This window comes from Chiloscyllium plagiosum, unplaced genomic scaffold, assembly GCF_037043375.1.
Source record: "Chiloscyllium plagiosum isolate Xiang-an unplaced genomic scaffold, Cpla_swu_hap1 HiC_scaffold_12, whole genome shotgun sequence".
Classification (NCBI taxonomy): domain Eukaryota; kingdom Metazoa; phylum Chordata; class Chondrichthyes; order Orectolobiformes; family Hemiscylliidae; genus Chiloscyllium; species Chiloscyllium plagiosum.
In genome coordinates, this window is record NW_028270150.1 from 35,194,338 (window position 1) to 35,207,811 (window position 13,474).

General features: G+C 38.7%; 1 protein-coding gene across 1 annotated transcript in view; it reads left to right on the plus strand.

Annotated features, from left to right (window-relative positions):
- Positions 1-13,474, plus strand: part of tomm70 (translocase of outer mitochondrial membrane 70) — a 43,071-nt gene that overhangs the window by 11,855 nt on the left and 17,742 nt on the right. The window contains exons 4-10 of the mRNA XM_043701155.2: positions 2,665-2,774; positions 4,544-4,698; positions 5,377-5,584; positions 10,133-10,267; positions 10,707-10,814; positions 11,801-11,917; positions 13,021-13,118. Coding sequence (XP_043557090.1) covers positions 2,665-2,774; positions 4,544-4,698; positions 5,377-5,584; positions 10,133-10,267; positions 10,707-10,814; positions 11,801-11,917; positions 13,021-13,118 — 931 coding nt within the window. The remainder of the gene's footprint in view (positions 1-2,664; positions 2,775-4,543; positions 4,699-5,376; positions 5,585-10,132; positions 10,268-10,706; positions 10,815-11,800; positions 11,918-13,020; positions 13,119-13,474) is intronic.

Below are 13,474 nucleotides of genomic sequence, written 5' to 3' on the forward strand. Positions count from 1 at the left end.
ACCTTTTGGACCTATAGCAAAAATGAAAGCTGACCCAGGGGATGGTGTGTTAAAGGGCAATGGTTTTATTGGGGACTGGAACTTTAAAACTGGAAGTTAGAACATAGATGACAAATCAGTACTCGCAGAAATGTTGGGCTGAATGGTGGGGCCAAGTCTTAGGGTTTGTGATTTTGAAATTCTTGTTGACAGCTGTTCTTTTTCCAAGGATGAACAGAGTAGGATTTGGACATTGAAGAGGGGATGTGGGTGCAGAATGCTACAAGGTAATGATTGAAGCTGGCTTTGTCTGTCATTGATATGTTGTAAGTCACATTGAGATTCTGCACAGTATTTTTGTGGGAGAGAAGTAAACACCACCTCAGAATAAGGCCGTGAGAGGCTGCTAAGACTTTTTAGCTTGTAGTTATTTGTTTTTATTGGTTAAGGTAAAGAATATTTTGGAAAAAAGTTGTCTTCGTGGAATAGATCTGAGGTGCAGTAAAACTTCCACTAATGTGGCCTGACTGCAATCCCATAATAATTCTGTATTACAGTATCATGATGTCCTTTAATGGCCACCATCCATTCACCAGGCTTTTGGATCTATGATGTTTAAGCTTGAAATGTTTGTCTTTTATTTTATAAATCGAGATTAAATAGTAAAGGGATTATATTTGGTTGTTATACATCACCTATGTAAGTATTTAGAGCTTCTTTTCCTTTTTTCAAAAAAGGACAAATCTGACCTTGAAGTTTAGCCACGTGTAAACTGTACATGAAAGCTCTTGAGGCACCACAGCACTTTGTTACTACACATTAGCAATGTTTAATCAGGTCAGGGATTGTTCTGTCAATGTGTTCAGATTTCAAAACTGTAACCTTGGCGGAGCTTAGAGTCTGATTATACAACTGACAGACGTGTCTTACAAGATAAAAAAACACTTTTTCAGTAAACATTGCTCTAACTGATAATGGGGTTAAGGCCCATTGTCATTTGTTTGTTGTAGATGGTAGAAATAAGTAATTGTTTGCCTACTGGGAGAAGCAAAATAAAGAACAAACAACAAATAATGTACAAAAAACAAAATATCTTGCCATCTAAGATCAGTCAGCATGTGTGTAGAGATTGAATGAAGTGACATTGGCTCAATGGTTGCACTTCACTACTTTTTGTGGTTCAAGTTCCACTTGTAAGATATTAGTATATAGTCAGCACTGATTAGTTCAATTCTGAAGCAGCTGTGCTTTGGGGAGGGAACTAAACAGGCATGTCTGCTGTCTTGGGCATAAATGTGCCTGATTCCATTGAGCAGAATAGTAACTTTGTATGTACTGTTTCTTTGAAGAAATTGCTCTGCAATTTCTTGCATTACTGCAGTTGTATTTTGGTGTTGTGGTCCTTGAGAGAACTGTAGATGCAGTGGCTTGCATCTGCAAAAATATTATCAAAGAACTTTATTTAAAATTGTGATTATAGTCTTTGTAGTTATGCATTTTTGCATAAGTAGGCAGTGTGCAAATCTATATTCATTTTTCTTTGGTGCTGTTTAATTATTAAAATACAACAAACTTTTTATTTACCCACACTGATGGGACCAGGAATGTGTCAGTTGATCAAATATACCAGGTGATCAAGAGGTCCACATAATCAATGTAACAACATATAGGAATAATAGAAATGTAATGTAGGGGATATGCTCATCACTGTTATTCTATACTTACAGCATAAATCATTTAAATAATAATGCACCTTTGCTTTTAATAAAACTTGTCGGCAGAGAGCCTCCTCGCTCGTTTCCTCAACTGATTATTTGGACCTCGGAGATCATGATAATATAATAAATTTCCAGTATTTGAGGTATATGATTTTAACTGGGCTATGCTGGTTTGTGAGATGCTGGTTAAAACAAGGTTTGCTATCCATTAACTGGAGTTAGATCCTCAAGTGGTTGGTGTGCTTATGGCAAAATGGCAAGATATTCTAGAGCTACCTTCCTGCTAGGTATTCTAGAGGCCTAATGCTCTAGGACGTTGGTTCAAATCCTAACATGAACGGCTGGTAGATTTCAAATTCAATTGATTATTGAAAATTTGGAATTCACAGCTATTCTTCGTAACAGTGACAAATCAGTTATTGTCAATTGTTCCATCACAATGTCGTTCAGGAAAGGAAATTTACTTACCTAATCCTGCATGTGACAGCAAATCTGCTCTTAACTACCCTCTATCATGGCCTTGTATGCTTCTAGTCATGGTGATTAGTGATGGGCAATAATTGTCGGCCTTTGCCATTAATACCCACATCCTATAAAGTAATTTTTTCTAATATAAAAACGATTCAAGTGTTTTTTGCTTCTCCATTGCAGAGGTCAAGATTACACATCTTTGAAAAGTCACTTAATATTATTCCTAATTGTGTAATAACTATATCTCGGAATTATCCTGTTTATGAGCGTTCAAATTGTAAGCAGCACTTTGTGCTTTCCAAAATGATCATTCTGCTCTTTGTTAGACAAGTGCATAAAATCCATTTATTTAAAAAAAGGCAGAATTAAACCAAATTGGGTTTAACATCGCACTGATTTCATAGGAACCATAACAAACTTATTGTTCAGAGACTTTGAATAATTCTCAACAATGATCCAAGTGTTATCAGTGACAACATGTCTTTATACCTTTCAGATGTTACTGCGGTTTGTATCCTGGAGGGATTCCAAAACCAACAAAGCATGCTTCTTGCTGACAGAGTCCTTAAGCAGCTTGGAAAAGAAAAAGCTAAAGAAAAGTACAAGGTTAGTGGCCAAGTACTGTAGATACTTGTTAGCTATACCATTTTGAATTTGGTCCCAGTGTACTTTACATTACATTACTTAGTGTGGAAACAGGCCCTTCAGCCCAACAAGTCCACACCGCCCCGCTGAAGCGCAACCTACCCACACCCCTACATTTACCCCTTACCTAACACTACGGGTAATTTAGCATGGCCAATTCACCTTACCTGCACATCTTTTGGACTGTGGGAGGAAACCGGAGCACCCGGAGGAAACCCACGCAGACACGGGGAGAACGTGCAAACTCCACACAGTCATTCGCCTAAGGCAGGAATTGAACCCGGGTCTCTGGCGCTGTGAGGCAGCAGTGCTAACCACTGTGCCACTGTGCTGCCCACTTGTAGAAAGCTTACTTCCATTTATCAGACTTTTCACATTTAACACCACTTTTCTCGCCCATTCCCTGTGTCCTTGATGCTCTTGACAAGAAAGCCCTGTGTCTGACAATGGAGCATTCACAACCCTGCAGGTCGACAATTCCAAAGTTCGGTGATCATGTGTTTTTGCCAGGAGTTTGAGGGCTTTGTGAAAATGGATTTGATGATGGGGGAGAAACTGGGATAGATTTTAGTGGGTACTCTGGAGGAACATGTGCATCGGGAAAGACTTGGAACAGCAGGGGATCAGATTACATGCCATGAAGTTTTGATAGTATTTGGAGAAGTATCTTAAGTTTTTGAGAATTTTGTTATTTGGTGGCCTGCCCCAGAAAAATGTACATAGAACAAATCAGAGTTATGCTTGCTATCTGTCAATGACCTTGTAATGCTAGGCAGTGTTGGCCAGGATAAAATCACAGCTGTTATTACATCTATTATCCAATATTGCCATCGATCTAATAAAATTAGTGCAGATAACATCAGTGTTCACAGATTTGTTTTGTGAGGGAAAGAGAAAAATATAAGCTGAGGAAAAGTGTAAAAGTTTCATTTGCAAGTTAATGTAGGAGGTGTACTAGAAATGGATACTAAGAATGAACAAATCTTTCAATTATATTGTCTTCAGATGCGCTAATGATATTAAAGGTGTCAAACATTAATTTCTCTGTCTCGAGGTAAAAAGCTGCTGGCAGAAACATTAGAATGCCAGAGAACCAGGATATTTAAGGACATTACCTGATCTCTGGCATCCCTTGTATAGAGAATCATAAGTTGCCAGTTCACCCTAACCAGCTTAATCATAAAGATGTTTAGATTAGATTAGATTCCTACAGTTTGGCCCAACAAGTCCACACCGACCCTCCGAAGAGTGACCCACCCAGACCCATTCCCCCACCCTATGTATACCCCTGACTAATGCGCCTAATACTGTGGGCAATTTAGCAAGGCCAATTCACCTGACCTGCACATCTTTGGACTGAGAGGGGAAACCGGAGCACCCGGAGGAAACTCACGCAGACATGGGGAGAATGTGCAAACTTCACACAGACAGTTGCCTGAGGCGGGAATCGAACCCAGCTCCCTGGTGCTGAGAGGCGGCAGTGCTAACCACTGAGCCACCGTGTTGTAGAAAACAACTTTGCATTCAATGGCATTGTTAGGAAAGAATATTACTCATGCACAAAGTGAGATCCAGATTAAAAGTGTGTTTGCACTGTTTAGATCTTTAAACTGGTTACACTCCTAGCTAATCAATATGATTGTGATAGTTATATTTGTTTACAATGTTGTACTATATTTTACTATTATAGAAACGACTCTGTTTTCTAATTCTTATCTTCCCCTTTGTAGAATAGAGAGCCACTAATGCCCTCTCCACAGTTCATCAAGTCGTACTTTAATTCTTTCACTGATGACATCATCTCACAACCTTTACTGAAAGGTGAAACGCCTGATGAAGACAAAGACAAGGAGGGTGAAGCTGCTGACATTAGGGGAACGGAAAGGTGATTGTATAAAAATGTATTTTTTCAAGCCTCAATGGATGAATGCTGTCTGCATATTAGGGTAATGGATCAGAAAGATTCTGATTGTCATATGTGATGGGTGAATTCATTGCACAGGTTTAGCAGAGGTTTGAATTGCTTATTACATCTTTCAGCTTGGGGATGATTGGATTGACTGCCTTTGAGTCTAGTTGAATAGTCCTGCACTTTCAGAGGATGGTACTGGGGAGGATACTAGGCAGCTGTGAAATAACTGGAACTTGACTGCAGCATGAATTTAATCTAATCCTAATCTGTATATCTTTTGCCGGCCCTCCTTTCAAGTATTGTTGTAACCTTTTCTTAAAAGAACCTGTACTTCAGAAGCAGCCTGCATAATCTGATTTTAAATTTTAACCATTCTTCAACATAAAAGTAGCTGGAAATGAATACCCCAGTGTTATTGGCTATATAAGATTGTAGGTGTAAATCAAAGAATACCTTTGGGACCATCATCGACAAATCCAATAAGTGTAGATGTGCACTGAAATTCATGCTGCTAAATGCAACTGATATGATAAACTCGTGCTAAAAGATTCAGTGAACTGATCAAGCAAATAACTGGACTAGCAAAAATAGAACATTTTAGAAGGAGCAATTTAGTCTTAGCTATATTTACTGTATTTTTATCTTCTTCAGATCTGGATACCTGAAGGCAAAACAATACATGGAGGAAGAGAACTATGATAAAATTATTAGCGAATGCACCAAAGAAATAGAGTCAAAGGGAAAATATGTGGCTGAAGCCTTATTGCTTCGGGCTACCTTCTATTTGCTGATAGGCAATGCCACAGCTGCTCAACCTGACCTTGATATGGTTGTTAGTATGAAAGATGCTAATGTGAAGGTAGGTGTTCTATATAAATTTCCTTTTACTTGCACAGAGTCAATCTCAGGATGTGCAGTTCCAACTTCCTAAAATAGCTTTAGATTTTTTTTAAGTTTCCCCAGTTGGGCTGATCATTCTTTAAGAAAATTGAAGTATACTGTCAAAAGATCTTTATCTACACCTTTACAGCTAGCTTCCCCTGAAGAAAGTCATTGGATTTTCTTAGCTAGCTGGGAATGTAGTGAGATGGCAAGGAATGATGATGTAGAATCAATTCTATGTTTAAAATAATAAAGGAAGGAAAAATAATGCAGTTCTGTGGTGCCTTTTGGGTGTCAATTATTGCAAATTATCACAAAGTTAGTACTCTGATCACCTCAGCAATTTCCTACAGCAGTGAAATAAGTGACTGGTTAATTTGTTTTGCTGATGTTTGGTGAGTGATGGACAAAGTTTGGCTAGGTCAAGGAGTGAACTTTTGATCACAAATGCACTGGTAGTGTAATATACATGGGGCTTCCAGTTAATGCCTGATTTGATTAATGCCACCTTCACATTCCCTGTGCTGAAACATCTGCCTAGGTTAAGTGTTCCAGGCTTGGAGTAAAGCTTGAACGTACAACCTCTGACTCCAGTGATAGTGATGCCACTAAATCAAGCTGATGTTACTAAAATTAATAGTACAAAGCATCATTTGAAGAATGAAAACAATAATTAGCATCTAGGTTTTAATTGAATGTCTTACAAAAGTAGGTTCAATAAGGTAAGCCTTGGGGAAAATCTTAAAAGAAAAATTGCAGATCTGCAGATCTGGACTTGTGCGGACCTTTTTTGAAATGACCCAGTATATTTGTGCCCTTGTCCCAAAAATAGATCTGTTTATTCCAATTAGTCTCTCAAACCTCATCCTTTAATACAATACGAAGTTCCTTTAATCCATTTCCCCACTCAGTTTAATTGATATGTTTGAACAGCTGGCAGTCTGAAGTAATGAAAAAGTTCTTGCTGTTGTACAATGTCTTGGATAGGTTTGCGTGTGTTCACTCTTAAATCATAAATTTATGATGTGAAATTGATTCCCAAATGCGTGCAATCATTTTGAATTTTATCTATAGCATATATTCAAACTCCCCTTATCGTTGGGAATCCCCTAATCTGGCATTATTATTCTTACGAAGAAGCCTACATCCTAACAAATGACCCAGAGCAGGAAGCACAACATATTTTGTCATTTCTGATGCTTTTTTAAATTTAAATTGTGCATGTTCATTTCAAATGATTGTGTTTTACAGTTATTTTATAAAAAACCTCATTAATGGTATGTAAGCATTCTCAGCAATGCCAGAATGTGTCAACCATCCCAATTGCTTTCACAAAGGTAGTGATTCACCACTTTGGCAACTGAGTGGCTTGCTAAAGCATATCAGGAGGCTCAGAGTCAACCACATTGCTGTTATGGCTCCTTCTTAAAACCATTACTAAACTAATATGGACTTTTCCATCAATCCAGCAGTCACAACTGTCACCATCACTGGTACTCATTTATTATTTCCAGATTTGAATATTTGACTTGAAGTGCCCTCAGAGATCAGTAACGTTTAGAATGAGACTTGAATTTCTTAGTGATTACCAGAAAGAATCTCTCAACATAATTTCATGGTTAAGACTTTTACGAATAAATTAAAATTATCATTGGTTTACATTATTTAGTAGTCTGCTAACTATACTACTGGAAGTTGCTTTTTCTGTTGACTAATGACCACAGCCAAGATCCTTAATGGCGTGTTCGTAAAATATGTCACATTTGGCAAATAATGTGATGGCGTAATAATATTGTCATTGGATTAGTAATCCAGAGACGCAGATTGCATACCAGGGATCCAGGTTTGAAACCTGCCATGATGGGTAGTGGAATTTGGATTTGTTTTGAAGTCAAGTTATCTGATGACCATGACACTATTGTCAGGCATGATAAGAACATTTTGGTTCACTAAAATCCTTTAGGGAAGGAAATCACTTCTTCTCATGTATGACTCCAGACTACAGCAAACTGTTTCTTAAATCCCTCTGAAATGGCGTAGCAAGACACTCAGTTGTATCAAACTGGTAAAGAACCTCCAAGGAATAAAACTGAATAGACCATCTGTCATTGGCCTGGTCATCAGGAAAAAACAACAAACTCAGCACTAATCCTGCAAAATCCTCCTTACTAACATCTGGGGGCCAGTGCCAAATTGGAAGAGTTGTCTCATGGACTAGACAAGAAACAGCCTGACATAGTTAAATTCTGAAATTCGGTTACAAATTATACAATACTGCTGCTGATAGTCCATTGAATTTCCTGGATATTCAGTCCCGACTTGCTGGATATGTTTGAAATCTATTCCACTTGGCAGTGGTCACTCCTTGCAATTACAGTCATTGATGGATGCATCAGCAGCAGGCAGCATGGCAAGTATGAGGACCAATGTGTTTTCCCCTTTTTTTGATACCCTCTCAATCTTCTGCAGACCTATCCTAGCAGCTACTTATTTTAGGTTTCAAGCACCATCCCTTTACTGAATAGGACAGACCTGGCAGAAGTGATGTGACAATAGTATACAGTTGAGAGAGATTTGCTCGTGGGAATCCTTAAAATTTGCTGCAGGTGCAAAGATGTCTCATGGCATCAGCTCAAACATGGCCAAGGAGATGTCCTCCTGATTACCTTATATCAGTAGATGAATCCGTACTCCTCCACATTGAGCAATACGTGGAAGAAGCATCAAAGGTGGCAAGGGTGCAGAATGTACTTTGGTTAGGGGACTTCATTATCCATCAACAAGAGTGGTCCACAGCGTTACTACTGACCAAACTGATCGAAGCCTCAAATGTGACCAGAAACCAAGCTGGACTAACCATAGGAATACTGTGATTACAGGAGCAGATCAAGGGTAGGAGTCTTGCAGTGAGTAGCTCACTTTTTGACTTTCCAAACCTTAAGTATGGAATACTCTTCACTTTTCTGGATGAGTGCAGCTCTGACAACACTTGAAGCTTGATGCCATTGAGGCCTAAGCAGCCCACTTAATTGGCACATCACAAACATCTACTCCCTCCCTCAACAATACACAAAAGCAGCAGAGTATTGCATTTACAAGATGTACTGCAGAAATTCAACGAAGTTCTTTAGGTAGGACCTTCTAAACCATTGACCACAGCCATGTAGCAAGTTAAAAGTAGCAGATGCATGGGAACACCACAACCTGCAAGTTCCTCTCCAAAGCACTTCTCATCCTGTCTAGGAAATATGTCACTGTTCCTTCACTGTCACAGGGTTAAATTCTTTGAACTCTCTCCCTAAAGATATTGTAGGTGTCCCACCACCAAATAGTCAAGAAGGTCAAGAAGCAGCTCACCACCACCTTCTCAATGGCTTTTAGCGATGGGCAATAAATTCTGATCTAGTCAGCAAAGTTCAAATCCCTAAATGAATTTAAAAAAGCATGGAGTCCACATGGCTAAAACACAGACAAAAATTCTTAGTATTGTTCAGAGGCTCTTTTTCCCTTGCCATTTCTTGCAAAATTTTCCAGTTTTACTTTGACAGTCACCTCAGTCAGACCTCCATTTGCAAGGCACTCTCTTAACTCCTTGGTTCTTGAATCTCCACAAGTTTCATTTCTAAACAGAGAACATTGCCTATCGGTATTCTATTTGGAGCTAACTCAATACGTTTCCCTTTGCTTTTCAAAGCAGCATCTTCCTGTGGTCAGGGTCTGAGAGACTGTTACTAGAAAGACCAGCTGAACCTTTGTTGTATCACAATATGAAACTGGTAATTCGAGACATGGAGTAGTACAGGACAGAAACAGAGCCTTCAGTCCATGCCGACCAGATACCTAAATTAATCTAGTCCTATTTGCCAGCATGTGGTCCATATCCATCTAAACTCTTCCTGTTTGTGTACCCATACAGATGTCTTTTAAATGTAATTGTACCAGTCACCTCCACTTGCTCTGACAGTTCATTCCTTAGATGCACCACCCTCTGCATGAAAAAAGCTGTCCCTTTGGTATCTTTCCCCTCTCACCTTAAAGCTATGCCCTCTAGTTTTGGACTCCCTTGTCCTGGGAAAAAGGCCTTGGCTATTCAACCTATTCATGCCCCCTATGATTTTATAAACCCCTGTAAGGTCACCCCGAGCCTCTAACTCTCAAAGGAAAATAGCCCCAACTTATTCAACCTCTGTCAAAGTATGTTGCATGCAAAAGCAACTGCATTGAAGTTAGTCCAATTCAGTGCAACTTGTGGTAATTGTGTTAGCTGGATTAGTAAGATTGTTCAAAAAGAAAGTAGACCTGACTTCTCATCACTTCCTTAAATATCATATTAATCATCCATTGAATATTATATTTTCCTTTGTTTTCCTTGTATAAAGCCAGAATTCTTGACCACTTGCTGAAACAGGGAGTAACAGTATGGCCTTAATGGCAATCAAAATCTGGATAGCTCGTGTAAGCATGTGAGACTAGTCTCTCGAATACCACGTGCGTAATGAGATGTGTTACTGTTTTTGTTCTTCAGCTGCGTGCCAATGCATTGATTAAGCGTGGAAGCATGTATATGCAGCAACAGCAATCTCAGCTGTCTACACAAGATTTCAACATGGCTGCTGATATTGACCCACAAAATGCTGATGTGTATCATCATCGAGGACAGGTAAGAGCTGTGGTTTCCTGAATCAATCTGAAAGAATTGTCTTCCGTTAACTATTGCACCCAGCAAATGTCTCATTGATTGAAGAAGTGAATCTCGCACTCAATTTTATTGCAACAATTCGAATTTTTAAAATTTCCATTTGGGCTATTGACATGACTGTATTTATTGAATATCCTGACTTGAATAAACTTTACAGGTAGAGATTGCAAAGCTGTTAGTTGGGCCTTCCATTAAACACTCTCAATCAAAAGTGAGTGGTTAAAGCTGTTTGGGAATGAACAAATGGGCTGGAACCTTTCTTCCCCCCTCTCCCTTTGTTCCTTTTTTTATTCAGAAATGTTGAAGGAATGAGAGAATGGAGAGAACACTGTAGGGTGCCTTAATTCTGAGGTCAGTGCGGGTTATATGATTATGCATTAATGCTAAATTTTGTTTACAGCTGAAGATTTTACTTGACAATGTTGAAGAGGCTGTTGAAGATTTTGATGAATGCATTAGACTGCGACCAGACTCCGCTCTGGCTCAGGCCCAGAAATGTTTTGCATTGGTAAGCAGTCTTGTTCTAATATTGTTCAGAAAAATACAATGTCAGTGACTGCTTTATTGCACAGTACAACTACAAAAAAAACAAGCAGAGCAATATCTCTAACTGACTCATTGCTGGTCGGTGCATAGTGCATTATCCCTTTAAGATTGGTTAGGATTTGATCAGGGTTTGCTATTGATGATTGTATCACGTCTGGAAGATCAATAACCGGTTTTGTCTGGATGCTGTTGGACATTCTAGTTTGCCTCACCATTCATTAACTCTTGTAACGGTTGCCACTATTTTCAATCATCTTTCTGACTTCAAAGTCTGCTCCAGTTATATTTTGCCCATTGTATTTTTTGTAAATTTGAAGCACTCTCTTATCCTGCCTTAAACATCTAAATGCCTCTGCTCCATCTCCTGCTCTACCGTACCAACCTTTTCTCTATGTTGTGGAACCTTGATGTGTTATTCAGCAGTAAGTAACATGCCTTTGTATAGCTCAACATTTTGCAGGCTTCCAGATGTTAATCATGAACTGTTATTCAAGATGTTGTCTTTAGCCACACTGATACTACTTTCCCATCATTCTGATTCTTGCCAAGGTTCACTGGCTTATTATGATCCATTGAACTGACATTTGAACATTTTCAATTGACCTAATGCCAATGTGCATAGTAGCTGTTGATCTTGATAATTGTATTCGGTGTATCAGCAGACTTAATTTAAGTGTTTGAGTTTGGTTATTGTTTTACTCAGTGTAATCTATGCACCAAGCATCTAGAAAGCCAGGAAATAAGTCCCTTAATGTGAAAATACATTATACTTTGTGGAAGGCACTGTAAAATTTAATGCAAACAACCATCAGCTTGACACATTTAAATCTTAAATATAATTGATCTTTATAGATGTAAGAGGAAAAAAAATCACCTCAACAAAAATGTTTTCAACTCATTTGGATCACCTTTCAACTGAAATGCATTGTGTTGTGTTTTACACTCCAGTATCGTCAGGCCTACACTGGAAGCAATCCTTTGCAGATACAAGTGGCTGTAAAAGGATTTGAAGATGTTATTAAAAATTTTCCCAAATGTGCAGAAGGTTATGCATTGTATGCTCAGGTAAGCCTTCAGCACTCAACATTTGCTATCTGCGCTCATTGTGTGTGTTAAAGAACTCAGGTAAAGGCAAAGTCACCATAATCTTTGTAGACCAGAGGGCTGTATACTCATTATAGAGAGAGAGATTGGTGCTAGTTTAGCCTGAGAATCACTCCAGGTGAGCAGAAAGTTGAGAAGTCCTTCAAGGCAATCTCAGCAGGTGTGAGAAATGAATCCATGCTGTTGGCATCACTATGCGTCACAAACCAGCCATCCAGCCACTTGAGCTAATTGACTACCCCCTCAACTATCGCTTGAGAATTGAACATTCAGTATCTGAAGATTTTTCTGAGTTGCAAAACCAGCAAATTTATTTCATTAACTTTTACATTCTTTAAATTGTTGAAGTAAGAATGTAAAAGTTTGCTTCTTCTTAAGGTCATAAAGCATCCATAGAAAAGGCACTGAACCCACTTAGTTCATCTTTATAAGATACAGACAATGACTGTTGTCTCATTCAAGCCTCCAATTTTTTTAAAGGACACTGTCAAAGTCTTGGCCAAATTATCAAGCTATTCAAATCTATTGTATTGTACCCCATCTGTCAGATGGAAATGAACAATCACATATTGATTAAAGACTGGGGAGATTTCTGGTGTCCTGGATGATACTTTATGCATTAACTAATGCCATCAGACCAACTAATTTGGCATGTGGCTGTTTATAATCTTGTTATACACAAATTGACTGAAGTGTTTTGTACATAGTACCAGTGACCAAACCTCAAAAGAACGTGACTATTTGGAATGACATGAAGATGTGGCTATTGTTATATTAGTACATTCTCATTTGGCTTCACTAGCATTCTGAACTTTAACAAAGCAGAAATTGCTGGAAAAACTCAACCAGTCTGGCAGCATCTGTGGAGAGAAGTCAGAGTTAACATAGGTCCTGTGACCCTTCAGAATTCCATAGATCCAGCAGTGTGTTTTTTATCTAATTTCCAACATCTGCAGTTCTTTTGTTTTTTATTCTGAAATTTAATTGTATTTAGTTGTAATTAAGTTGTATTTAGATGCATGTAAGATAAAAAAAAAACATTTGACCAAAAATGTTTGTCCTAGGCTTTAACTGACCAGCAACATTTTAGCAAAGCAGATGAAATGTACGATAAATGTATTGAACTGGAACCAGATAATGCAACAACATATGTTCACAAAGGGTAAGTGATCTGTAATTAGATTAAAGCTAGTAATTTTGCCTGTACTATCTTTGATATCAGAGTCAATGTTTTAAAAAATTCTCAAGGTCAAGGACCAGGCTCGCAGGAAAGTAGTCTGACACAGAACAAACAGCCAAGAGGCGAGTCTGCTAGAATATAGTTTTATTCCCCGCAGTGTCCCCACAACCAGTCTCGTACTTACAACGGGTCTGGCTTATACTCACTCTACATGTTACCAAAACTGGGAGCCGTCAGTTCTCGTAGAGCGGTTGCCAACAACCCACGCTCGGCGGTTAAACGTAACCCCGGAGCAGACTCTACCGAACTGGAGACTTCTCCAGCTGATATACCCTTTT